This window comes from Agelaius tricolor, unplaced genomic scaffold (genome assembly GCF_023055355.1).
Source record: "Agelaius tricolor isolate 1412-34295 unplaced genomic scaffold, bAgeTri1.0.p SCAF_4, whole genome shotgun sequence".
In the NCBI taxonomy this organism is placed as follows: Eukaryota; Metazoa; Chordata; class Aves; order Passeriformes; family Icteridae; genus Agelaius; species Agelaius tricolor.
In genome coordinates this window covers 56,813,675-56,839,966 of record NW_027269264.1, presented here as the reverse complement: position 1 = coordinate 56,839,966, position 26,292 = coordinate 56,813,675, and the positions used below count along the sequence as shown (strand labels likewise).

The 26,292-nt window shown below is 49.3% G+C and overlaps 1 protein-coding gene and 1 long non-coding RNA gene across 6 annotated transcripts in view; one reads left to right on the top strand and one right to left on the bottom strand.

The window, feature by feature from the left end:
• The window catches only part of SMAD7 (SMAD family member 7), a 29,289-nt gene extending 15,300 nt beyond the window's left edge, over positions 1 to 13,989 (top strand). For all 5 annotated transcript variants that reach the window (XM_071425845.1, XM_071425844.1, XM_071425843.1 and 2 more), the window contains one exon: positions 12,053 to 13,989. In XM_071425845.1, coding sequence (XP_071281946.1) covers positions 12,053 to 12,591 — 539 coding nt within the window. In that variant the 3' untranslated portion in view covers positions 12,592 to 13,989. The remainder of the gene's footprint in view (positions 1 to 12,052) is intronic.
• On the bottom strand, positions 13,238 to 26,247 carry LOC139589403 (uncharacterized). The gene is made up of 2 exons (XR_011679008.1): positions 25,782 to 26,247; positions 13,238 to 21,754 (listed from the first exon to the last, which is right to left on the bottom strand). It is a non-coding gene; the product is annotated as an uncharacterized lncRNA (long non-coding RNA).
• Positions 26,248 to 26,292: the final 45 nt, after the last annotated feature.

Sequence of the window (26,292 nt, the reverse complement as noted above, 5' to 3'; positions counted from 1 at the left end):
TGGCCGGGAGACTAATTTTGGTTTGGCTGCTCAGCCCTTCAAATTGGTCCCCACCCAGTGTCATTATCTTGGTTTTAACTTGCAAGGGAAAAAAAAAAAAAAAAAACCCAACCAAAAAAAAAAAAAAAAAAAAAAAAAAAAAAGAAACTGAAAAAAAAACCACCCTGTAAGAGCTGGCTCAGCCCTTCTCTACCCTTTTAACCTCACTACACAAAAAAACCTTCTGGCTTCAGCCTTGCCGCTTGGGCTATGCTGGCAGTGCTGAAGCACCGTGGGCTGGTTGCAGGAGGTCCTGGTGATGCTCTTGGGGATGCTCCCCATGTGTGGGGACCAGTGCCAGACTCCGTGGTCCTTCCTCACCCTCCCTCAGCCATCCCATTGGATCCCTGTTGGGGTGCTGGGGTTTGGTGAGCCAGCTTTGGGGGGAAGTCTTGGCTCCTGTGACTTTTCCCTGAGCATGTGGAAAGGCAAATTTTGCCATTAAAGGAATAATTCAGTACTGCTCGGGCTCTTAACCCTAGTTGTAAATATGTATGTTACAGATGTATGTAATAAGTGAGGCTGTAGATGGTTAAATAATGAGCAAAATCTATTCAATCTCTATGTGTAGGTTGAATATGTATGGAGATCATTTATTCCATGTATTATTTATATAATTATGTAAGATACAGTCAACATATTATATATATATTCTATAGATATATAGGTTGAATACATTCAATATATTCATTGCTTACTGAATGCGTTCCGTATTTGTGTAGGATTCTATGTAATGCTTACACAGGTTGAAGAGATTTTGTTCATAGAAGCCAGAACTTCATCAATAAGAGGTGACTTTGTGGCTGTTAGGCAGGTGGTGGAAATTCAGACATCTGTCACTTTTGCAAGTGGAGAGGTTGGCTGTGGATCCAGTGATTTTTGGTGATGGAGGCTGTGGGTTGAATTTATGGCTGATAAAAATTACCAGGTGTCACTGCTGAGGAGGAGCCCCCTCCATGGTGGGTGATGCAAAATAATACCAGAGGAGTTGAGCGTCTGTTGGCACATTGGTGTGCAAGGTGAGATTTTTGAGTAGAAAAGCAGGGAAAATGGCAAAATAGTTAAGAAACTAAGCCATGGGATGAGGCTGTCAGTGACCTCGTGGCTGGGCTCTGGCAGCACCTTCCCAGGCAGAGCGGATGGAGTCAATAACTCCATAAAATCATTCTTTGAGCAGGAATCAAGTAACAGGAGTTTTATTTGGAAAAGGAGCTGGGAGCCTGAAGTTACATCACTGCATTTGAAGTGATGAATTCATTTTCTTTGGAAGCCAGTCTGAGACTTTTTAGCTCGTGATAAGGAACAAACCCATAAATCATAAGCAGAGGCCTGTAGTTTTACTGTTCTTTGTCACAGCCAAGCATGGAAAATGTATCCTGGGTGTCAAGAGCATGAAGCCTTGGCTCACCTGAGAGTTGCACTGCAGTTATTTTCTGGAGAAGCTGGTGTGGTGCTGGGCTTGCCAAGCCCCACATTCCCTGGGCTTTATCCCAGGGAATGTGTGAGGATGCGCCTGCATTTTAGTGATGCCCAAATCCCTTGGGTTTCAACCCCATGGGAGGATGCTGCTGCATCCTTGTGATGCCCAGTTCCCGTGGGCTTTGTCCCTGTGGGAGGATGCTGCTGTCTGTTGGTGACACCCCAGATCCCCTGAGTTTTGTGCCCACAGGAGGATGCTGGTTGAGGCTGGTGACACCTCAAATCCCGAGTTTTGTGTCCATGGGAGGATGCTGCTGGGTGCTGGTGACACCCCAAATCCCCCAAGTTTCATGCCCATGGGAGGATGCTGCTGGCTGTTGGTGATGCCACTCTGGTCATGGCAGGTCCCCTCTCAGGACTTTGCCACCAGAATTGGGGTGAGATGAGCCACGAGGAGTTTTTGGGGCTTTTTTTTAACCTATGTGCTGCCGACCTGCCCCGTTTTATGGCCCGGGGCACACCTCTGCTGGCCTCTGTCTGCAAGAAGGGGGTGCCAGCTCCGCCGGAGCGCCGGGAGGGTTAATTACTTAATGAATATAATATTCTCTATAATTGCTGCGCGTTATTAATCCAGAGCAAAGTGAGAGGCGAGGAGAGGGGTGTGTGTGTGCATGGCCAGGCTTGTGAGCTCCTTCCCAACGCCATCCATCCTGTCTGTCCATCCCTTGATTGCCCCCTGCCCGGGCCGGGGCTGGTGCTGTCCGTGTGTCCGTGTGTCCGTCCATCCCTGGGCGGTGACCCTGGGATGTACATATTCCATGTACGGCGTGCTCCGCTGCCTGCTCTTAGGAATAGGCGTGATTAGATTATGAAGGCAGACAGAAGTAATGATTAACTTTTTCAGTCTGCCTGCTGTCTCCAGTCTGGCGCTGGGTGTTTTTTTTTCCCCCTAAGTAGGCCCTGGCCCCGTGTCGACAGGGTATTAGGTTGTAAAGAAAGCCAGGAGGAATGAAGGCAAGGGAGGGAGGGGAAAGGGGAGGGAGGGAGCCTTTTCCATCGGATCCGGGACTGGAATTTATTGGCAGGAATGCAGTAAATGCTCCAAATGCCAGCCCAGCTAAACAGTTTTCATAATTGTTACGGAGCGGGGCACGACGAACGTGAAAAGGACTTTTGTTCCTACTCTGCTTTTTCCATGGGTTTACATCCCTGTGAGGGAGATGCTGCTCTGGGAAAAGTTGCTGGGAGAAATGGGCTTTTTTTTTTTTTTTTTTTTGGTGTGGGGAGAAACATATATTTACGTCTGTTTTCAGTCTTTAGGGGAGAATTCTGGGTCAGTGTGCTGCAGAGAGAGGGTTGGGGTTTTTTTCAGTGTTGGATTAAGAGCAGCAGTGATGCTGTGTTGTGTATGTGCGTGTGTGTATGATGCAGTTGGAGGAGAAAAAATCGTAACACACATCTGTGTATTAGGTATCCATTTGGAAATCCTAGACTGCTCTACTTCAGGTTTTATTAAGGCCTTAACAAGGTTTTTAATGTGTAACCCACATGGCTACATGTTGTCGGTGGAGAGCTGTGGCTTTCCTGGGGGATTTATCCCTGCCCTCCCCAGGGCATCGCAGGGTGCTGGATGACCTTTCCTGCCTTGCAACAGTGAAGCTTTATTTTTCCCTGGGTGGCTGCATTGAGGGGGGCTGTCACCCCATGCCTGGCAGGGCCCAGTGGCCTCTGGTGGCCTCAGCATCTGTGGTGTGATTTATCCCAGAAGGGAGATGGGCAGGATGCTGCTGCCACAGGAGCCTCCAGCTCAGCCAGAGCCAGGAGAGAGATTCTTGGCAAGCTCATCCCCAGGTCTGATTTGCATTGCAGTAAAGTCAGGAGCCCTTTGTGCGCTGGTTTCTCTTTCTCAGAAGGTTTCTGGTTGAGATCTGGGTTGGGTTTGGGTGGGGAAGAGGTGTGTCCTGGTAGCTGGGGCTGAAGCATGGAGGTGGCTGCTCCTCTCTGGGAGCTGGGGCTGCTACCAGCCCTGAGTCACCTGGAGCTCCCAGGGCAGCATCTCATGAGCTGTGCTTTCCAGACGGGTCTCTTGGCTGATTTGTTACAAAAGTGAGATTATTTCGGGTTGCCTCAAGGAAGGGGAGAAGGTTGGAGAGTGCACAGGGGCAGTGGAGCACCTGCACCACCTCCTGAGCCAGCAAGCCCCCACCAGCACAGAACAGCAACGCATGCAGCAAAAACAGGATTTCTGGGGGGTTTCCACATGGATTTGTGTGCCCCTGCGACCCTTTGGATGGCCTGGGAGTCTCAAAAACCCCATGGATTTTGTTGGCACGGCCGCTCTGGGAGGGTCTCAGCTCTTGCAGCATCCCTTTGTCCCACCCAACCGTCGAGTTGGAGCTTGGGGAAGGGATTCCCGTCCTACTGCTTTTTTGAAACAAGGGAAAAGTTTTCCCACACCTTTGAGGGGTGCAGAAGGAGAGGCAGATAAAGAAGGTTCTTTAAATTAAAACTTCAAAAATAATTAGGCTGACTGTATACTAAACAACAGCAAAGAGGCCCATTTACTGTAAATATTATGAATGGATTTGGCTGGCTTCTTCATCCCCACCCTTCCTCTAAGGCTTTTCTCTGAGCTGAGTCGAAATTCGGCCTTCAGACAGCACGGTACTCTATAATTTGCATGGCTGATGAGGCCTGAAGCCTGGTACGGAGGAAACTGGAGTCAGCTGGCTCCTCTAACCACTGGAGACAGGCAGACAGGCATTTTTGGTGTGTGCCTGCATATTTTCCCCCCCCCCGCCCCGCCACCTTGTAGCTCCAGCCTTGCTTGGCTTTTAAGGAGAATGGTCACAAGAAAAGGGTTCTTCTCTTCTAGAGTCGTTTTTAGCCGTGGTAATTGATTAATCACCGTAATTAGACAGTAGCAGTGACTAATAGGATGTTTATGAATCAAATTTCTGGTTTGGTGGACTCCATGAACTCGGCAGTTTCACTCAGGTTCTTTCTCTGCCGTCCTGTAAATGCAGGGGACATGCATCACCCCATAATTTTTAATATATTTTTTAATATTTTTGGACATTACTCCTGGTCCAGCCTTGCCATCTGCCATAGTGGTGTTTGCTCTTGAGCCCCTGTAAGTCTGCAACAACATGCTTGCAGGGCTTCTTTCTTTCTTGTCTTTCTTGTCTTTCTTTTCTTTCTTTTCTTCCTTTCCCACAGCAGAAACTTTCACCCTGCCTGGCACTAAAAAAAAACCCCAAACTATTTACTCCCAGGCACCCTGAAATTTTCTTTCGGGGAGAAATAGGAGAAAAATTAGGGGAAAATTAGGGGAAAAATAGGAGAAAAAATGGAAAAAAATAGGGAAAATTTGGAGGAAAATTGGGAAAAATTGGAGAAAAATAGGAGAAAATTAGGAAAAATGGCAAAAATTTTCTTTCTTTCTTTCTTTCTTTCTTTCTTTCTTTCTTTCTTTCTTTCTTTCTTCTTTTTTTCCTCTCTTTCTCTTTTTCTTTCTCTTTCTTTTCTTTTTCTCTTTCTTTTCTTTCTCTCTTTCTCTCTTTTCTTTTTCTCATTCTTTCCTTGACTCTTTTCTTCTTTCTTTCCTTCCTTCTTTCCTTCTTTCTTTCCTTCCTTCTCACTTTTATGTTCTTGCTGAATTAACCCCCAAAAAGGTCAGGGCTGGGTTCCAGGCTGGGGGAAGGCTGACTCAGGGCATCACCAAGCTGGGGTGGGAACCTGAGGGGATGTCCTCAGGGGTGAATCATCTCTACCCACCACCTCACCTGCCCTCATTTGTGTCCTGATTTCACAAGAGGGGTTCCCAGCTGTGGGGAAGGTGGTGGCAGTTTTTGGTTGGGTCACCTGGGGGCTGAGCAAAGCCCTCCCAAACTTTCAGGTCACAGTTAATACAAACCTGAACCAAAGCCCAAGAAAAATGGGGAAATGTGAGACTCCTTCCCCTGATGGCTTCTGCCATATTTTATCCTGCTTGACCTCATCAGGCTCAATCTTAGTAAACATCAGCAAATTGAAATCTTGCGGTGAAACTTAACATTTATTTTCGTGCAAGGTTGACTGATTTTGCAAGGAACAAGGAGCCATTTGAGTGATTGATTGGACAACTTGCTAATAAATTAAAAAAGTAATCTTAAGGCTCTTTAGCCTGCATGACTACCATATATGCTGAGCAATAAGAGCCGTCTAATTAGACACAGACACAAATTTATGGTCTAGCCTGTCAATCCAGGGATTAAGGACTGCATAAGTACCTACTGACACGATGGGCTGTAATGGCTCCTGAAGAGATGTTATGGTCTATCATGTCAATAATCCGCAGATTAAAGGCTCCCTAAGTAGGTGTTGATGTGATGGACTGTCTCAGCTCTTGGGGCTCTTCTGCTGGGGAGCTGGAGGGACCCCACGGGCCCCCAGGGTGGTGCCATCCCTGCAGAGGGTGAGGGTTTATTTCTCCTGCAAGAAACGGGAGCTTAGCACAGCACCATGCTTGAAATTAGGCTTTCAGGAACTGTCCCAGCCATCAAAAGCAGGGGCTCCTGGCGGAGGGGAAGCTGTCTAGCCCTTGTGTGCTGGGAGGTACAAAAGGTTTGGGGCAAACATTGCTATGGGTGGAGTCTCCATGCTGCCCACAAACTTTGTTAAAGGCACAAAGCCCCTTTTCTGCAGCAGGATATATCCTTTAATGTGGATTTATCCTTTAATTTGGATTTTTTTTCCTTTGCTTTTGCTGAATGTACCTGGAAATCTGGCTTTTAGGTATTTTTCATTGTTTTGTTCATTTGTTTGTTTATCTATTTTGTGGTTTTGGGTTTGGTTTTTTTTTGCTGTTGTTTTGTTCTGTTTTTCCACCCTGTAAGTCACTTGAGAGACTAGAAAGGAAGAGGGATTACTCTTTTGTGTGCCCATTTTTCTTTGTTTTGGTGAGCACACTATGATCTGTGCTCTCCTCACCTTGATGTAATGCCTTCCACTTCTCAAGTGAGGGGTCAGGGGGTTGTTTTTCCAGAGATCCTACAAAAATCAGCACTTGCCAGTAGCAGAGGGGTGAGACTGCCACTGGGGAAGTCCTGAGGACTCTCCAGAAGAGCACTTAAAACCCCTTGGAAACCTTTGGGTTTTGTGTCTGCATCTCTTGCTCGTCCAGGAGCAGGGGAAGATGAGGGTCAGGGCCCTGTCCCGGACACACAAATGCCACTTGAGGTCAGCCAGGGGAGATTATCGGGCGCGAGACGCGCTGAGCTCAGTCTCAGCCCTGGCCCCAGCCAGACACGTTGTGCTGACACCAGCCCAGCCAATTTTTTTTTTAAGCACAAATGCCCTCCGTGTGTGCTGGTGGATAAAGGGGGAAGGACTCTGGGTGTTCATCTGCTCCTTGGCAGTGCCCAGGGCAATTATTTCCCAGCACAAAGCTGTGTCCTGGAAAGCCAGGCAGGGCTCTCTCCAGGTCTTTCCAACAGCACAAGGAGCTGGAGCTGCTGCAGCCAGGGCAGAGGAGGCCACGGAGCTGCTGCCAGGGCTGGAGCCCCTCTGCTCTGGAGCCAGCCTGGCACAGCTGGGGCTGCTCAGCTGCACAAGAGAAGGCTCCAGGGACACCTCAGAGCCCCTGCCAGGGCCTCCAGGGGCTCCAGCAGAGCTGCCCAGGGACTGGGGACAAGGCCTGCAGGGACAGCAGCCAGGCAATGGCTCCCAGGGCCAGAGGGCAGGCACAGATTTTGGGCTCTTGGCAATTAGGAATTGCTGGCTGGGAGGGTGGGCAGGCCCTGGCCCAGGGTGCCCAGAGCAGCTGGGGCTGCCCCTGGATCCCTGGCAGTGCCCAGGGCCAGGCTGGATGGGGCTTGGAGCAGCCAGGGACAGTGGAAGGTGTCCCTGCCCATGGCAGGGGGTGGGATGAGAGGATCTTTAAGGTCCCTTCCAACCAAAACCCTTTTTGAAAGTGAGAGGACTTTTGTTAGCAGTTCAGGGTAAATGCTACCATGGTGAATACTGTGTCAGGGTTGATGTTTGATAGGAAATCCAGACCCAAGAATGAGGGAGAGAAGGGGGTGAGATGGTGAGAACTTTAGGAAGAGCAGGAGAAGATGCTCAGGACCAAAACAGCTTTTTGGAAAAATAAATGTATATGTACATATATTACAAAAAGTGTACATAGATAGTTCTGAATACTACATTTAGATAGTTTGATTTGCCTCCAAACCTGATGTCACTGGTGAAAGATTCAATTACAGGCATTTAAAATCCTCATCAGTAAGGCCATTTTATTCCTCTCTTCAGCTTTGAGTTGTTGTCACAGATACTGGTGATAATTTTGAGAGCCCTTGATGTGGTCAGCTGGGAGCAAGGCTGGTGGGTCAGATAGCTCAGTGTGTGCTAAACTTGCTCTTTTCTTTCAAGGTTAGTTGACTACAGGAAAACCTTTAGCGAAAGAAAAACAGAACAAAACTCAAAGATCCCCAGCCTAGCTCCCCTTTACATCCATGAACCTGGCATTGGGACAAGGCTGAGATCTGAAGAACAACACAGACCTAAAATAACCCCAGGACAGGAGCTGTGTTGTTGTAGTTTATTATTTTTTTTTTTTTAATTCAGTTTTTCTAAAATGCTTTGGTCCTCTGTGAATTAAAAATAGAGAACTTCTTCCTCCCAAACTCCTAATAAAACTGCTGGAGCTTGGAAAGAAAAAGTATGGATGACATGCTTTCATCAAATTAAAACTCACCATGTGATGGAGAGAAAAGCCACACCAGAAATTTCCTGCCACTTCCAAGCAAGGGGAGATGTGAGTCCTTCTGTCATAGCTTGGAAGAGCCAAGTGTGAGACTTGGCAAATTTGGGTGTTTCTGTGGTGTGAATGTCCCATACCCACTGTTGTGGGTATATCCTTTAATGTGGATTTATCCTTTAATTTACCCACTGTAGTTTCTGCAGCTGTCAGATTTTTGGGAGTTATTGCTTTGGTATCCCATCCTGTTGGATTTCTGCATGGATGAAGCATTTTCAGCAGGATCCTGCCCTGAGCCCACAGACAGCATTTCTCCCCATTGTGGAGAAATCCTGACTCTGGACTGTTATTGGGAGAGTTCAGGCAGGACCTGATGGTTTTGGAGGTCAAGGCAAGTGGTGGGGAACCTCACAGCCTCTTGTGCTGACTCGGGAGTTGAAACTTATCTGGGATGGTGCCTTTATGGAGGACAATGGATGCATTGGCAAAACGGGGGCAGCCCCTCAGGAAAATCCAGGAAGGTGTAAAAAATATGGAAAAAGAGAGGAGAGTTTTCCATTGGGAACGGGATATGGTGTAATATGGTTGTGCTGGGGCATCACTGGTGATGAACCATCTGCACCAAAATGACAAAAGATGTTACCCCGGGGGTTTTGGGGCATTGCCTTGGTTTCCTCCCTCTGAGAGGGGCTAATGTGAGCGACTGTGCTCTGCAGACCTGACTGTGAGTGATCAATACAACCAATTCCCCAGATTCCCAAGGGCAGACTCACTTTATTTTCAGTTGTTTCTATACTATTATTTTTTCACAATGAGCTTGCACAACGCGCCGGGGGGAGCCTGCTGGAGCCCCAAGGCAGGCTGTGGATGGAAACCATGGAAAATCCTAATAACCCAGTGATAGCAGCAAATGGAGGGATCCTTAATAACGAAATAATAGCGCAGATGTTTATAGCATTAAACATTATCATTGTTTGCTGGGACATGGGAACGCTCCCAGTTTGCTGGGAGTTTTCCAGGCATTTAGAAGGGGATGTGTTTGCACCGAGGAGCTCGTAAAAACGATGCTTTTAACTCAAAACAGGCATCCCAAAGGGTTTGCAGCCGTCTATGGGCTGTGGCACACGAGGACGTGTTGAGGAGGATGTGGCTGTGAGTTTTCCTGGGATCTGGGTTTTTGTGTGAGCTTGCAGCAGGCGGAGAAGGCAGTTGGATGGTGGGTGCCTGCCATGACCCCAGGTTGCATGGGGTGAACCCAGCAGGGTGTTTTTGAGCATAATTCTTCTGTTTGCTTCGTTTGCACAGATCCGTGATTATTGCCACCAAAAAAAAAGCCTTTTGGGGAAAAAGAAAAAAAGAAAAAGTCTGTCACTGTAGGAAGCATCTCTTGAGTCACTTTTTCCTTCTCTCCTGCCGCCTCCTCTCCTGCCAGAGTGATGCCACTGGTGGCTTTTCCCACCCCTTTTCCTGGTGGATGCCAGAACCAGGGAGGAGGGTGGGAGCAAGGGGGCTCCTCTGGGGTCCCAACAACTGCAAAAAGCAGCTTTGGTGGTGGCTGGCAGGGAGGCCTGAGCCTGTTTATCCGAGCTGAGCCCTTGTATTCTCATGGATTTTTGACTAGACATGCAGTCAACAGCTGAAGCCCACAAACGGAAGAGGCTCTGGCATATTTATCCTGTGTGCTGGCATCAGCTCCTTAAAAAAACTCAAACATCCCGGATTACCTAAGATTCGTCCTTGAGGTCTGGTCACCCCATGTCATTCAGAAACCTAGTGGGATTCATTCATGAACTTCCAGCCCTCCATAAAGGTCCGTTCATTCATCGCCAAGGCAGTTTTCTATTTTTTCTTTTTTTTAATTTTTTTTTATTATTGGTAGGGGTTTTTTTTTTTATTTTCCCTAAATGCTCTAGCAATTAAATAGCTCTCTGTAAGCAGCAGTGAACTAGTTGTTACATGGTCTTCACTAATGCAAGCACAAACACCAGGTGAAAAAGTCCTTTTTTCCTTCCTGCCACCTCCTGAAGTGAATGGTTTAATGTCCGAATCAATAAAAACCTGTAGGAATTTCAGCAGGGGTCCAGTGGCTCCAAAATTTCCCCAGCTGCTGTAAAACAAAGCCCAAAAGCTTCTGAACATCACTGGCAGTCTGACAGGGTGGAGGGAGGTAGTGGATGGTCAGCAGAGATCCCCCTTTGGATTGAGGAGCATCCTTCCCCTGGACCCTCCCAGATTCTTCCCTCTCCCAGGCAGGTGGTGGAAACTCCATCCTGGGGGTGTTTCTTGCCCCTCTGGATGCACTTTTGCATGGATGGCACTCCATCTGTGTTAGTGGGAAGGAAGTAACCCAAACTGCCCTCCCTGCCCCTCCTCAGCCCCAGGTTTCAGCAGGACATAAAATTACCCTCAACAGAGTCTTGTGAGGCACCAAAAAAGGGAGTGGAAGGACAAACTGGGGTGCATCTCGACAGATGCTGTCCCAGGGCCACCCCAGCATGACCAGAACCCCCATTCCTTGTTTAATCTGGGAATGAGGGTCCCTATTTTGAGACATCCACAGTCAGGCCCATTTTTAGTAGCTGCCTCCAGCAACTGGAGAAATATTTTCCTCGCTGGCATAGAAATGAGGAAATTAAAAGTGTGTGGCTGGGCTTTTTTTTTTTTTTTTTTCTTTTTTCTTCTTCTTTTTTTTTTTTTTTTTTGTCTCTCCTCTCTTCAAAGCACAGCGTAGGGCTTGAACGAGATGGGAAGAAAACTGGGAAAATGGGCTTATCAATAGCAAAAAATAGAGAGAGCAGGCAGCCAGCATGTTGCCCTGGGGAGGGAGGGTTTGGGGGGCTCTGCAGGAAGAGCTTTTGGCTGCTGGGTCACCCACCATCCCAGCTCCACTAGTTTCTCTCATAGTTCAGGGGATTATTTTGGTAGTGCTCACTGACTCGCATTCCCAGCTTGATTTTTTTTTTTTTTTTTTAATACTATTATAGAGATGAATAGTTCCCAGGTCTTAACATGCCTACTGAGGCTGGAAGGAATTACCCGGCGAGCAGCGCCAGGCTGCTCGGGATCCTCTGTCAGGAAAAAGGGGCTTTCTCACATTTTTTCCCTCCTCCTGCCTTGCTTTTTCCTCCTACATCATTGCCATGCTGCATGGGGTAATTATGGGAAAGGGAGTTGAGAGAAGGGCTGCACGGATGAACTTCTACCTTTTATTTTTTGCAAGTTTTTAGGACTTTTTTGTTAACCTGTGTGAGATTTTTTTGGTTCCCTCTGTCTTTTGGTGTTTCCCAGAGATTAGGATGGCATCTTATGCCTCCATACTGCCCATCACCCAGGCCATGTAGGCAGGGAAAAGCCCCACACACCAGAGCAGTCAAGTTCTCATCACCTCTGGCCCCATGGGATGGCTTTCAGTGTGGTTTTCTTAGCAGCAGCTCATTTTTTTCAGTGTCTGTGCACAGTACATTGTCATTTATGGAAATAAATCCATCATTCAGTAGGTGAGAATCAGGAGGTTCAGGTGTTTGGTGGCACAAGCATCTCACCTCTCCTGTTGGCACTGGAGGTGGTCCTGGTGTTGGTTTGGGTGAGGGTGGCTGTGTCATTGTCACTGGAATTGTAAATCCAGGCAGAACTAGGCACTGAAACAACACAGGAGTGCCATTTCCAAGTTCTAAGTTCCGAGTTCCAAACCTGGAAATGTTTTTTTGGAACCAGTGGATGCACTGGGGACGTTGATGTATGTGTGGAGAGGATCATGAAGATGTGGGCGGGCAAGGTCCTGCCTGTTCTGCGTCGCTTTTGGTTCGCATTGATTCCTTTGTTGCTAAACCCCTCGTTTTTCTTTTCCCCCTGCAGATTCTCAAGTTCTTCAGGAGCCAGGGGATAGGTCACACTGGTGTGTGGTGGCATACTGGGAAGAGAAGACACGCGTGGGTCGGCTGTACTCTGTCCAAGAGCCCTCCCTGGATATCTTCTATGATCTACCTCAGGGGAATGGTTTCTGCCTCGGACAGCTCAACTCGGACAACAAGAGCCAGCTGGTGCAGAAGGTGCGCAGCAAGATCGGCTACGGCATCCAGCTCACCAAGGAAGTGGACGGCGTGTGGGTGTACAACCGCAGCAGTTACCCCATCTTCATCAAGTCGGCCACACTGGACAACCCCGACTCCAGGACGTTGCTGGTTCACAAAGTGTTCCCAGGGTTTTCCATCAAGGCTTTCGACTACGAGAAGGCATACACCTTGCAGAGACCCAACGACCACGAGTTCACGCAGCAGCCGTGGACGGGATTCACCGTGCAGATCAGCTTTGTGAAAGGCTGGGGCCAGTGCTACACCAGACAGTTCATCAGCAGTTGCCCCTGCTGGTTGGAGGTTATTTTCAACAACCGATGACTCGAGACAGAGTGAACTCATGACATCTATACTACTTTGCTGCTATTACTTCCTTCTGAGTGCTTGCTTTTCATGCAGACTTTTTTTTGTTGTTGTTGTTGGTTTTTCTCGTTTCGTTTTTGGTTTTTGTTCGCCCTTCTTCGTTTTGAGAAATAGCTTATGAAAGATGATTTTGTTGTTGTTGTTGTTGTTTTTTTTGTTGTTGTTGTTTTTGCCTTTGGGGTATTTTGATAAATATATCTATTTTTTAAAAGTGTGAATGACCAATAACTCTCAGAAGGACGAGAGAAGGGTGCAGTGGGGATAGATCACACGAGATAATTACTTCACGCCTCTCAAAAAGGATTATCCAATGGGGATCGATGGATTTGAAAGCCACTAGCTCTATGTTACAGCTCCTTCCTTTGGACAGCACAAGGAGATGACTGTGTTTCTGTAGGCACCACCTTCCCAGTGACGGTGACACCGAGACCCCTTCCCCAGCAGTGCTGACCCCGCGTCGCCGCCGAAGGATGGTGCAAAACCTTCCCAGACAGGTCCTTTACCGACCTTTCGTGTTTCTCTTGTTGCTGGGTTCGTGTCTTGTCACTGTGTTTGTTGTTCCACTGCTTTTTCTATGTTTGTTACGATGGTGGATTGATGTAAGGGGGGAGAGAACAACAGTGGAGGGGATTCTGGGCATGGCCCGTGCTTTGATCATTTGAGCTGAGATGAGAAGTGACAGAATTCTAAACCTAAAAAAATTAAAAATTAAAAATTAAAACTAAAGAAAAACAAGTGGGGAAAAACAAGAGAAAATTGTTCACAACAGTCGGTGTGTCATAACCTGCTAAGATCAGGTTATCCAGGTACCACCTTATCTGGAAATGCAGTTGTGCTTTCATTTCTTCTTGAATTCATACACGAGTATGATACTTTTACACTGTTCTTAGCTCAATGAGCATGTTTAGACCTTAACATAAGCTATTTTTCTAAATATAAAGGTTTAATTGAACAAGAGAGCATTCTTCTTGGAATTGATCTTCTTTAGCATTGTAGTGCTTTGGAAAAAACACCCACACAAAAGAAAGGACTCCTTAAAAAAACCCTGAGATTTATTAAAGAAAAAAATGTATTTTATGTTATATATAAATATATTATTACTTGTAAATATAAAGACGTTTTATAAGCATCATTATTTATGTATTGTGCAATGTGTATAAACGAGAAAAAGTAAGAAAGATGCACTTTGCTTTAATATAAATGCAGATAACAAATGCCAAATTGAAAAAAAAAACAAAAAAAAAGAGAACACAAGATTGGTGTTTTTTCTATGGGTGTTATCATCCAGCTGAATGTTTCTTTTTCTAAAGGAGTCTATGTTCCATTAAAAAATAAAAATGTACACTTGATCCCAAACTGTGCCAAGTGGCTTTTTTTGGGGGTGTGGATGAGGGAGGCTGGAGAGGTGCTGCTCTGAGTGGGTGCTGCGTGGGGTCAGGGGTGGGAGCACCCACAGCACCCACCCCAGCCCTGAGTGGGGCCTCTCTGGGGTGGGTAACACCTGGGTGGGATTGCCCTGAGCCTGGGGCTCCCCTGGCCTGGTTCAGCTTTTGGCTGCCCAGTTTGGATGCGCCCCGTCAGCCCAAGGCTGCCCAAAATGCCCCTGGTTGTTTTTGCTGCTGTTCCTACTTCTCCTAATTTCAGCCTGAAGGAACCCCAGTGCTGGAGACACGGCTCCTGTCCCTGCCTCACAAATACTGGGCCAAGCTTGTGCTCTTTGCTGGGACACAGGTGGCTTGTGCCCACAGCTGAGGAGGAAAATAAAAATATGAGGAGGAAGCCAATCCTTGGGTTTTCCTTGACTATTTCGTACCGTTTTCATCTCCCATGCCTCTGGAAATAAAGGTGGTTGTTCCTTTTGCCCCCCTCACCCTGCCTTTAGGCATTCCCTCCTCCTTGCACACGTGCCGTGCCAGGGACAAATCCCCATAAATTGTTCCTGCCTTCCCTGGAGCAGCAAGCACCTTGAGTGGAACTCACCAGAGTCCTGGAGGCTGAAGAAGTGGACAAGAACGATGTCCATTTGGGCTTGTGAGCTCCCACCCTTCCAAAGGGCAGGGATCCCAGGAATGTGACCCCTCCAGAGGGTGGGTGGGCAGCTCAGCAGGTCAGCTGAGCTTGGGGCTGTGCCTTCTGTTCAGCACAGGTGTGCCCTCCCCAGAGGGATTTACTGCCACACAGCGTTTGGGTGCCTCCAAATGGACTGTGCCTTCAGCTGGCTCCATGGCACTGAACACATGAACCAGCTCCAAAAGGGATTTTGATCGTGGGCCTGTTTCATTTTCCAGGCTCTCTCCGCATCCTCCAGGTGGGAATCAGCATGGGAAGCTGAGGCAGGATGGATGCACCTATCCTGCGTCACTTGGCGTGCACTAAGACACACCCAGGAGTTGAAACAATCCCACCTGTGCTGCAACTTGGCTCATTTCTGATCTGAGCCACCAAATGTGAGCTGCCCAATAGTGACATGACACCTGCGTGGTGCATGGGCCAAGCTGGCAGGGATGGCGTCCATCAGGAGCTCCAGGAGCACCATCAAAGGTGCTGCAGGTGAAGGATGAAACAGACCTGTGCCTCACAAAACCCCTTGATTATTGCCCTTGAGTTGTGTAGCATTGATCTGAGTGAGCAGGTCTCTGTGGGCAGCAGGGACCCGGGGTTGGAAAGATCACTCCAAATCCAGGCATATTTCCAGGTACAGGGTCATGCTGGGCTTGCAGCTAGCTGTCTAAGAATCACAAAAAATCAGAAAAAATAATGATTTTTTTTGGTTTGCAAGGGACCTTAAGCTAGCTCCAAACCCCTGCCATGGGTAGGCACATCTTCCATTATCCTAGGTTGCTCCAAGCCCATCCAGCCTGGCCTGGATCATTTCCAGGGATGAAGCAGCCACAACTGGGTGGGTTTTACTCTGGATTAACCAAGAGATAGGAAATATTCGGTTCACTTGTGCTTCTCCCACCTCCAAGCTGGGCTGCTGGGTCTGAAGCCAGAAGAGACACGATGATAGCTTTGAGTCTGAGGTATGGCACCAACTGAGCTGCATGGACAGCCACAGAGCTCTGCATTGCAGAGGTGCTCTCGTGTGTTTTCACCTTGTTCCATGAGGTACACACTGTATCCTTGTGGTTAAGGCCCTGAAACCAAATTGCAGCATAGACGGCTTTGTCCCTTGAAGCAAGATCTGATTTTTGTCCCTGCACATTATTCCATGAGATATGACCAAATCGTGTAACCTTCCTGTTTTCCAGGAATCCCGCTTGTGAGGTACAGAGGTTACAAGAAGCTGCTCACCCTGAAAGTGAAAGTACCATACCCATAATCAAACTCTTCACAGCAGCTTTCCAAAATGCAAAAATACTCCAAGGGCTGCAGTCCCTCTGCTCTGGAGCCAGCCTGGCACAGCTGGGGCTGCTCAGCTGCACAAGAGAAGGCTCCAGGGACACCTCAGAGCCCCTGCCAGGGCCTCCAGGGGCTCCAGCAGAGCTGCCCAGGGACTGGGGACAAGGCCTGCAGGGACAGCAGCCAGGCAATGGCTCCCACTGCCAGAGGGCAGGCACAGATTTTGGGCTCTTGGCAATTAGGAATTGCTGGCTGGGAGGGTGGGCAGGCCCTGGCCCAGGGTGCCCAGAGCAGCTGGGGCTGCCCCTGGATCCCTGGCAGTGTCCAGGGCCAGGCTGGATGGGGCTTGGGGCACTCAGGGACAGTGGAAGGTGTCCCTGCCCATGGCAGGGGGTGGAACAGGATGACCTTTAAACTGTTCTGTTGTTCTCTGAAAATGCAAAGAGGAAAACTGATCCAGCATAGCCAGAGTCTGTCTGTGGAGATGTGCCAATGCTGTGCCCATGATGGGTGCAGTGCTCGTGGGCTCCTGTGCCATTTTCAGGGTGCAGTGAGGGTCTGGGATATCCTCCACAACCCCCTTTACCCCTTGCCCTGTGTGATTTCCCCTGGCCATGGCTGTGCACACTGAGCTGGCTGGACCTTCAGCTGGACATGCCTTTCCAGGTCAAATATTAAAATCATCTGGAGAGTGACCTGAAAAGCCTGGCAGATCACTTTATTCTGTGAGATCTTTGCTTGCACTCATCTGTCAAAATAAACGGCTAGGCAAGGCTGTTCACAGTAAGAAAGCTGAGAAATAATCAGCAAAACTCTGGCTTTTCAATACTATGACAGTTTTAGCTGAAATGTTCCAGCCCTCACCTCCTGCTGAGCTAATTTTAGCCCTCATTCAACAAGAAAATAAAAAAGAACATGACAGAAGGATGCTGAGCACCAGTTCATATGTGTCCCCATTCACTCGTTCAGCTCTGGGGCTGGTGGATGTGGGGCGACTGAGAGGTTAAAACAGAGACTAGAGGTTAAGCAGGGAGGAATTTCCCCTTGTCAAGAGTTTGCCAGTGCTGTAATTCCATCTTCAGGGCTGGGAAAAGCTGCAGCCACACAAAGCAAAGTGCTGACCTGGTACAAACCTGGTCTGGGCAGAAACACAGATGAAGGAGCTGTGGACAAGGACGAAGCCAGCTCCTTCCAAAAGGAAAATGCTGATGTCCAAGTCAGTCCTGGACAGCAACATGATGATGTCCTTCTTGCTTCAAGCCTCCAGCACCTAAATTCAGGCACACCCCAGCTCCATCGGCATCTTCAGCAGAGCAATAGTGGCCCTGGGACCTCACCTGTCATCGTGCTCTGTACAGCTTATCTGTGGATCCCACTCTTCCCTCCTTGGAAATCACCTTAGAGAAATCCCATCTGCTTAAGAGGCTCAGACATGAGGTGGTTGAGACTGTCTGAAGTCCAGATTTCCCAGCGGATGGCGGGACAGGTCTCCTTCCTCTCCTTCTTAGAGAAGAATTTCTCTGGAAGTTTGGGATGGCTGAAATCAGCCTGTTCTTGTTAACTGTGTTTTTGCTTTGGACTGTGGCTCCAGAACCATAAGTGCTAAATCTTCTGACAATACACTGCAACATCTTAAGTTGCAGCACAGTGGGGCCTTTTTTCCACAGTGTTGCTGAGCAGCAGTTGAAGAGTGCAGTAAAGAAGGGTCAAAAAATGCAATTTTTGTCCTAAATCGCATGTGAGATATTGTCAAAATGTCAGCTGCTGAGGTGCTGCAAGGGAAGGTGGTGAAATTCCACCCTCTTCAGATAATGGTTTTCCACATGGGAAGGCCATTTTCAGGTGGTGCAGAGCCATGATCCCGGTGCCAGGTGATGCTCAGCACCTGGCTCACTGCCCACCCTCCCCAGGGCATCTGCCAGCCCTCAGGAGAGCGAGTCCTTCTGCCCATGCAGCCCTCAGGACAGCGTGGTGGTCGTGGGCTGGCTGCTCCAGGCAGCTCAAATCCATGGAAAAGCTGATTCTTTGTGCTGGTTGTGTTCTCACTGGTTGCCCCTGTGGATTTTACCTCAGCTTGCAAATGGTAACTCAGCTGGGTATTTGTCTGTCTATCTATCTATCTATCTATCTATCTATCTATCTATCTATCTATCTCTGTCTGTCTACCTATCCCCTGGTCTGAAAGCCCTTGTGGAGGCAAACTATAGAAAAGTTGGCTGAAGAAAAAATTGGCTGCAGAGGAATTAACAAGACACATCCATACAAGCATTTTCTTTGCACTGTCTACATGCATTTAAAAAATTCAACTTGTATTATTGGGCACATATTGGAAAGAAGATACCAGGGTGGGGGCACACCTCTGGTGGTTTAAGGGAGGAGGTTAAAATGGGCTGGGACAGCCAGTTGTGAGAAATATTCAGAGCAAGAAGCAAAGATGGAGCTGCTCCCATGCCATTTATCCGGACAGCAGCATGGACAAACATGGGCATTTTTGGGCCAGATATTTTTGTAATTTTGCAACAAGGAGCAGTGAGAGGTGATGTGCTCCCAGCAAAGCCAGGACTGGCCATGGCTGAAGAGCCAGCTCAGGGCTGGGGAGGTCTGTCCCCTGTGACCTCAGTGTGTCACCAGCCTTGCCCAGAGGAGGCAGGGGAGCACCCCCAGCCTCTCCAGCAATTCACTGTACAAAGTTTTGTGTGGCTTAAAGATGAAATTAATAAAACCCCAAAATGCTTGCGAGGCTGTGGTGGCTGCTGTGGTTAATGGGGAAGTTGCTGCTGTGTAATGTTTGCCAGCCAAGGTCCCTGTCATCAGCTTCAGTGGAAAAGCAGAGGATGCTTCCTCTTGTCTTGCTATGGATCACCACCATAAACTGCCAAAGAATTTGACCATCCCCTTGGGTTGTTTTTCAGACACTCTGGTTTCTGAAAGCCAAGAGGCTCCAATGCTCTAACACTGTCAGCTGCACATGGCCTTGATGGCCTTGGAGGTTTTTTCCAGCCTTGAGGATTCCATGATTCTAAATGTCTCCTGAACCTGGTGGCAAGGTTGAAGTCTGAAAATGTGGTGGAACTCTGAGTGAATTGAGTCCCCACTTCCAAAAAGGACAAAGGCTGTGTGGAGGGAGAAGACCCGAATGAGCAGATCCGTCCTGCAGCAGAGGCAGCTCGAGCTGTGCTGTGACTCATCCTCCTCCAGGGACCCTGTGATGGCAGCAAGGGTCTGCTTTCTCTGGGCTGCTGCTTTGGTGTCTGGGCTTTTGGGGTGCTCCCTGTGTTGATGAGCAAGGAAAAGCAGTGCTGAGCAGGAGCACAGCCCTCCTTCAGTGGTTGAGACACCCTGAGAGGGGAACATTGGTGTTCCTGTCCCCAGCCTGTGTGTGCCCAGTGCCATCTTCAATATGGCATATCTATATTTGGGCTGAAAAAAAGAGTTTAAGGGTCCCCTTGCACCCTCCACACACAGCTCAGTCTGTGGGCACCATTAGGAGGGTGTGGGAGCTCTGAAGAGGTGCTGAGCCCCTTTGAGCTTGGCTGTGCCTGACATTCCTGGGCAGGCTCAGAGCTCTTGGCTCCATCCCATGCATCTGGGCAGGGTCAGGGCTGAAGGGAGGGCAGTGGGGGGGCCCTCAGGGTTTGAGATCAGCTCTGAGAGTCAGATCTGGGTGGTTTCACTAGCTTTCAGCGTGGTGAAGTGTTTGTAGCCTTTTTTTGTACCAGACAGGAACAAAGCAGTGCGAGTCAGACGTGGTCGGTGCGGGCGCTGTCGGTTACCAGGGTTACAACACGCATGGGAAAAAGGGAAAAAAATCCCACATATTGCAAGGAACTAAGTACTAATTTTGCTGTCGAGGCGATACATAAGGACTGGCATTACCATGGATGTATTTATATCCCCTGCCCTGTAGCAAATATGTAAGTTATTCTGAGGCATATCCGTGCTCTGGGTTTGGAGCTGGACCACCAAAGACCTCCAGGGAGTTGTTGTGTCAGAGCTGAGGGGGGTCTCTTGTTATTCCCTGCAGCTGCCCAGATGAGAATGTCAGCATGAATACGCTTAAAATAGGAAAAAAACACATTCTAACCCCAAAGATATCTGTTTTGCACAAGGCATGCTGCAAAGAAAGGAACAGGACAGCTCTGGCTCCAACCTCCAACCAGTGAAGGGGCACAACTGGAGCCCAGCACCAGAGCTACCAAAGCCTGTTAGCTCAGTTTAGAGCCAATCTCCAGTGGAAAAATGGGTCAGAAAATAAGTTTTGCCTCTCATCAGCAAGGTAAGCCAAGGCTGACATGAGGAAACAAGAAAATGAAGATGATGTAAAAGGGGTCCAGTGAAAGATGGAGATCTGAAGAAGGTGAAAGAAGGGAAACCTGATCGGAGCTGGGTGGTGGGGTCTGCAGGGCAGTGGGCACATTGCTCACCTAGGGGGGCTGCAGGAGCCATGGGAGGACACTTGGACAAACAAAACCAAACCCATGGAGATGGTCCAGCACCCCAAAATGCCCTGCTGGAAGTGGCATTCACTTCTTCCCTGGAAGCTCAGGCCCTGCGGTTTGGTTCTTCCAGCCCAGCATGCCATGGGGAAGCTGGGATGAATTTCATGGTTGGAGAATTTTCTGGTTTTAATAATTGATCAAGAGCTAGCAGTGGGATGGAGAGGCCTCGTGCAGCGATGTGGGCTCACCAGCAGAACCACTTCCAGCCAGCAGACAGCGTGCAGAGGGGCTGGAGGCAGGGAATTGATGGAATTGCCTCCATCCGAGGGGCTGCTCAGGGCTCCACAGCCGGGCAGAAGGGTTTGCTTTCATCTCCCTGCCTACAACATCTGCAGCCTGGCCTCGTAAAACTTTCAGCGCTGTTTTAACCCTTCAGGCTCTTTTTTTTTTTTTCTTCTAGGGTGTTTTCTGGGGACAAAAGGCTGCAGTTGAAGCATTAAAAAAACCCCATGCAGCAGCATCCCTAGTTGGGGGAGCTGCCAGCTCTGCCCATGGAGAGAAGGAGAGTGGGAGCTCAACCCATAACTGGGATCATTCCCTGGAGGCCTCAAGCCTGAGAGAGCCTGCTGGACTGGGACAGCACTGGCATTTTAGTGTGTATACTACAAAAATAACTTTTCTTGGGACTTTTTTTTTTTTTGCAGAGATGCATCACCACTCTTGGCGGCAGCCAGGCTCTGGGGTTGGATTGATTTTCAGCACAGTCAAGCTCAATACTCCTAATCCAGAGCCTTTCAGCTCTTGGAGGTCACACCGAGTTCAGGAGGCAAATTTCTCACCTGGGGCATATTTTTGTTGCAGGAAAGCAGATCCCTAGATAGGGACCGGATTTGTTAGAGGAAACCGATCTCAGATACGGACCTGCTCGTGGCTTGGGAAAATCCAGGGAGATGGAGCCAGAGGGATTCTGGTGCTCAGAGCTCAGCAGCTCCAGATACACCCATCCCCTTGCAGGGGAGATGAACAGTCCAGCAGAGCAACCCAGGAGCACCGGAAAATGGTAAAACAGAACTTGAGGAATGTCTAAAAGGAACCTGAAAGTGGAGTTGGGCAACACGATGAGCAGGAAACCACAAGGAGCAGCAGCAGGTCCCGGTTGTACATGTCTGTCCCAAAGTCTCATCTGCTTTCTGAAGCTCCATGAAAGGCTCCCACTTGTGGGCTCTGCTTGGTGTCTCCCAAGTGGGTACAAGAGTCTCACAAGCCCTTTTTGAGTTCCAGGAGTTGTGTAAGAGAGTGGAAAGCACAACTCTCCAGTCCTTTGAATGCAGAACTCTAGCCTAGGTAGAGGGGAAAAAAACCTTATTAGGAGTTATCATGACTTTTAAGTCAGCTGAGGATGTGGGTGATTCTTTTTAGTTATTTTTAATGGTTGGGTTGGCAGGACTTGGCTGGGCCCTGGGACTCCTGCTGGTAGTAGCTGAGGGACAGCCCCAGGTCTGACTTACCCAAGGTGTGCCAAAGCTCCTCCATCAGGCACTAAAGCATCCAACCTGAATAATGTGAGAGATTCAGCTAGTCCAGGTAAGCTGTGTGGGGCTGAGTGTTGGGGGAGGAAATTGATAGAAATTCCCTTACATGCCCATCATTCCCTGAAGCAACAAATTTCTGCCCCTCTCTGGCTTTGCTTTAAGTGGTCTCTCAGGGTCTAAAAACCCTAGGGTTTTTTTTCTAATGCTCCAGAACTCCAAAATCTGGACTTTAAGCTTGGATTTTGGTATGTGGCCCATGGATGCCATCCCTCTCTCTCATCTCACAGTTGCACAGTGGTCCACAGGCCATGCTGGCCTCACTCTGCCACCTCTTCCAGCTGCTGCAGCATTCCAGGTGCACCCCTGAGCTTGACAGGTCACAGAGACTCCCCTGAATGGCCTTGGGCAAGCTGCTTCTGCCTCAGTTTCCCTTTTCTCCCAGCTACCAGCCCCTGTGCCTTTGGTGGCATCTGGAGTGATTTTCCTCCACCAGCAGAACTCATTTCAGAGGCTGGGGATGGATTCTCCATTCATCCTCCCTGGAGTATGAAAGTCCTGGAGATGAAAGGAGCTGAAGGAGAGCACAGCACGGGCAGGGGAGCTGCAGCTGGGACACCAGTGCCAGTGTTTGCAGCACCTCCACGCCAGGAGACATCAAAGAGGGCACGGCACCCTCTGCTCCCAGCCAGCGGGAGCTTAAACGCCCTTCCAGTTCAGGCATGCCTCGCCTTGCTGGAAAAAAAAAAAAAAAAAAAAAAGAAAAAAAAAAAAAAAGAAAAAAAAAAAACAACTCCACTTCTTATTAATCTGCGATTGAAACTGTAATTATGTCATCGCTCTCAGCAGCCCCATCGACAAGTCTGGGCAGGGGATGGGGCTGAGCCGCCTCTCCCGCAGCTCTGCCGGCCGTGCCCGGGCTGGCGCATCCCGGCCCCGGATCCTCGGCAGGGACACGGGGGAAGCTGCTCCTGGGGATGTGGCCCTGGCTCTGTGTGCCCTCCTGCATCCTGGGGCTGTCCCATCCTGGGGACACACACCTGGGGCTGTCCCACACTGGGGACACACACCTGGGGCTGTCCCACACTGGGGACACACACCTGGGGCTGTCCCCACAATGGGGACACACACCTGGGGCTGTCCCATCCTGGGGACACACACCTGGGGCTGTCCCATCCTGGGGACACACACCTGGGGCTGTCCCCATCCTTGGGACACACACCTGGGGCTGTCCCCACACTGGGGACACACACCTGGGGCTGTCCCATCCTGGGGACACACACCTGGGGCTGTCCCACACTGGGGACACACACCTGGGGCTGTCCCCACAATGGGGACACACACCTGGGGCTGTCCCATCCTGGGGACACACACCTGGGGCTGTCCTCACCATGGGGACACACACCTGGGGCTGTCCCCATCCTTGGGACACACACCTGGGGCTGTCCCCATCCTTGGGACACACACCTGGGGCTGTCCCCATCCTTGGGACACACACCTGGGGCTGTCCCCACACTGGGGACACACACCTGGGGCTGTCCTCACCATGGGGACACACACCTGGGGCTGTCCTCACCATGGGGACACACACCTGGGGCTGTCCCATCCTTGGGACACACACCTGGGGCTGTCCCATCCTGGGGACACACACTTGGGGCTGTCCTCACCACGGGGACACACACCTGGGGCTGTCCCCACACTGGGGACACACACCTGGGGCTGTCCCCATCCTTGGGACACACACCTGGGGCTGTCCCCATGCTGGGGACACACACCTGGGGCTGTCCCCATCCTTGGGACACACACCTGGGGCTGTCCCTATCCTGGGGACACACACCTGGGGCTGTCCCCACACTGGGGACACACACCTGGGGCTGTCCTCACCACGGGGACACACACCTGGGGCTGTCCCATCATGGGGACACACACCTGGGGCTGTCCTCACCACGGGGACACACACCTGGGGCTGTCCCATCATGGGGACACACACCTGGGGCTGTCCCCATGCTGGGGACACACACTTGGGGCTGTCCTGATGCCTTCACCAGGGTCAGACTCTTGCATTTCTGAAAGGGCATCCCTTTGGGAGTGCTCAGTGGCTTCTGCAAAGTGTTTAATCCTGACAGCAGCCCCTCAGTGCTCCCAGGGCCTCAGGGGTGTTTCTGGGTCACAAAAGAGCCTCAGTTTCTGGTGCTGCTGGTTTTCTACCTCCCCAAATGTCTTCTGGGATGTCCCTGCACTGTGCACAGCCCTGGGAGCCCCAGGGATGCTCAGCTCTCCTCCACCCTGCCATCCTCCCAAAATCCCTTTTCTCTCCCCAGAATTTTCCACCTCTTCAGGTGCCCCTCATGCCCCAGCCCTGCTCCCCCAGCCCCACACTTGCCTCTGTTTGCTCCGAAAATGCTGGTTTCAGCTTTCATTGCTCTCAGATGTTTTTTTGGACCCTATTAAATAACATTGCAAACGTTGATGTTAATTAAAATTCCTCCCAACCACTCCCTGCTCACCCTCCTCTTGTAACCCCTCCTTAAAACCTCACTCATTTTTGGGATCTTCCCAAACAGAGGCTCTCCAGGCCCAGCTTTCTTTTGTGGAGTCTCTCCATGCCCCATCCCTCCTCTCTAAATAAGCTCTGGGGTGCAAAGCGCTGTCTGCTTTTTCTTTATTGCCATTTTCCCGTAATTTTATCTGTTCTCAGAGATTAGGCGTGAGGAACTTCAAAAGCATTTATCATGTTTAGGCTGGTCTCTGCGCCAGGCCTGGTATCAACAGACGCACAGCATCTCATGGGAACAGATCTCCTCAAGGCTGGCACATCTCTCTGCAAGAAAACATTTTGGGAACTGAGCTCCCACCTGTCCAGAGCTGGATATTGAATATCTGGAGCAATGTCTACCACATCCCTGGGTTTAGGCTGTTAGTAATCTCTCCTCCAGGCTTACTGGATGTTTGTTGTCCTTGTTGGAGGGGAAGGCTTCTCTTCCCTGCAGGAGGACTGGTCTGAGAAAAACATCAAAATGAGGAATTTCTTTAAACTTCAAAACACAACCCAGACGAGGAAGCAAAGTAAACGGAATTTATAGAAAATGGTGCTGGAAGAGAGCACTTAAAATCAGTTAACCCCCTGCTAATCCCAAGGGCAATCCAGAAATCGTCAAACTACCCGCAATCGGTGTTTTTCCAGCCTGTTCTTAGAAATGTTAAGTGCAGCATTATTATGTCTTTTTCTCAGGCAATTTTTCCCAGGCCTTTATTATCTGTCTGTCACCCAGGCTGCATCTTCCTTCCTGCAGGTCAAGCCCACGACTTCTCAGCCCTTCTTTTGTGATAATGAAGGGTTTATTTCCTTTCCCTCAGTGGCTGTGCTTCATGATTTACATAATTTTTATGATTATCCCTTTGTCCATTTATTAATTCTATAGACTAAACAGCACCAGGTCCTTCAAGCTTCATTTTGGGCTATCTTTTGATTTTGTAAGCACTTTACACACCATCCTCCTGACTCCCTCTATTGTTAGTTGACCACCTTGATTATTAAGTCATTATCTAGGATTCATTAGACACCACTTACTGGGGAAAACGTTGCTTCTAACCATTATCTTTTTCTTCTCATTATTCCAGAATGTGATAGCTGTGCCCCCAGCCATCTGCCAGCTCTCCATGGCTCTGCAGAGATGAGGGAGGGCTGTGTAAGGGCAGCTTTTCTCAGCACCAGACTGCAAAGGGGCCACAAGGAGCTTGGGGGATCTGACAAGGACCAGCCCAGCGGTTCCCAACTTCCCAACCATCATTTGGATCTCTTTGAGGACCCCATTCCCAAAAGGATGCAAACACCCACCAGAAATCTGGGGTTCCTCTGAGGTCTCTGTGGTTTTGGAACCCTGGTCCAGTTACAGCTCACAGGATCCCGTGGAAATTCAGATTTGTGCTGGGCAGGGAGCGGCCTTGCCAGGCATTAAATGAAAATGGGTCAGGTACACCACATTTTTATCCATTCTGAAATGATGGGGTTTTTTTCCCCCACTAATACATTTTGATACGTGGAAGCATTTTGTGCTATTTATTGCAATTATCTCCGAGGATATAGCTGATTCTGCTATAAGATAAGGATTCTCCTTAAGATAAGGAGGACCCTGGAATTCCAGGAACAGCATTGCCAGTGAGATAAGCATCAGCCACAAGTGCACAGTGGGTTTCCCTTCCAGACAGAGGACATCAGACCCCCAGGCAGAGAACAAATCTCCACAAGCACAGCCAGGAATGTTTTTTCCAGTTGAAGACCTGGCCTGGGATCAGTGTGGCAAAGCAGTGAATTTTGTGGATGAGCTGCGTGTCTGCTGAGGGTGTTT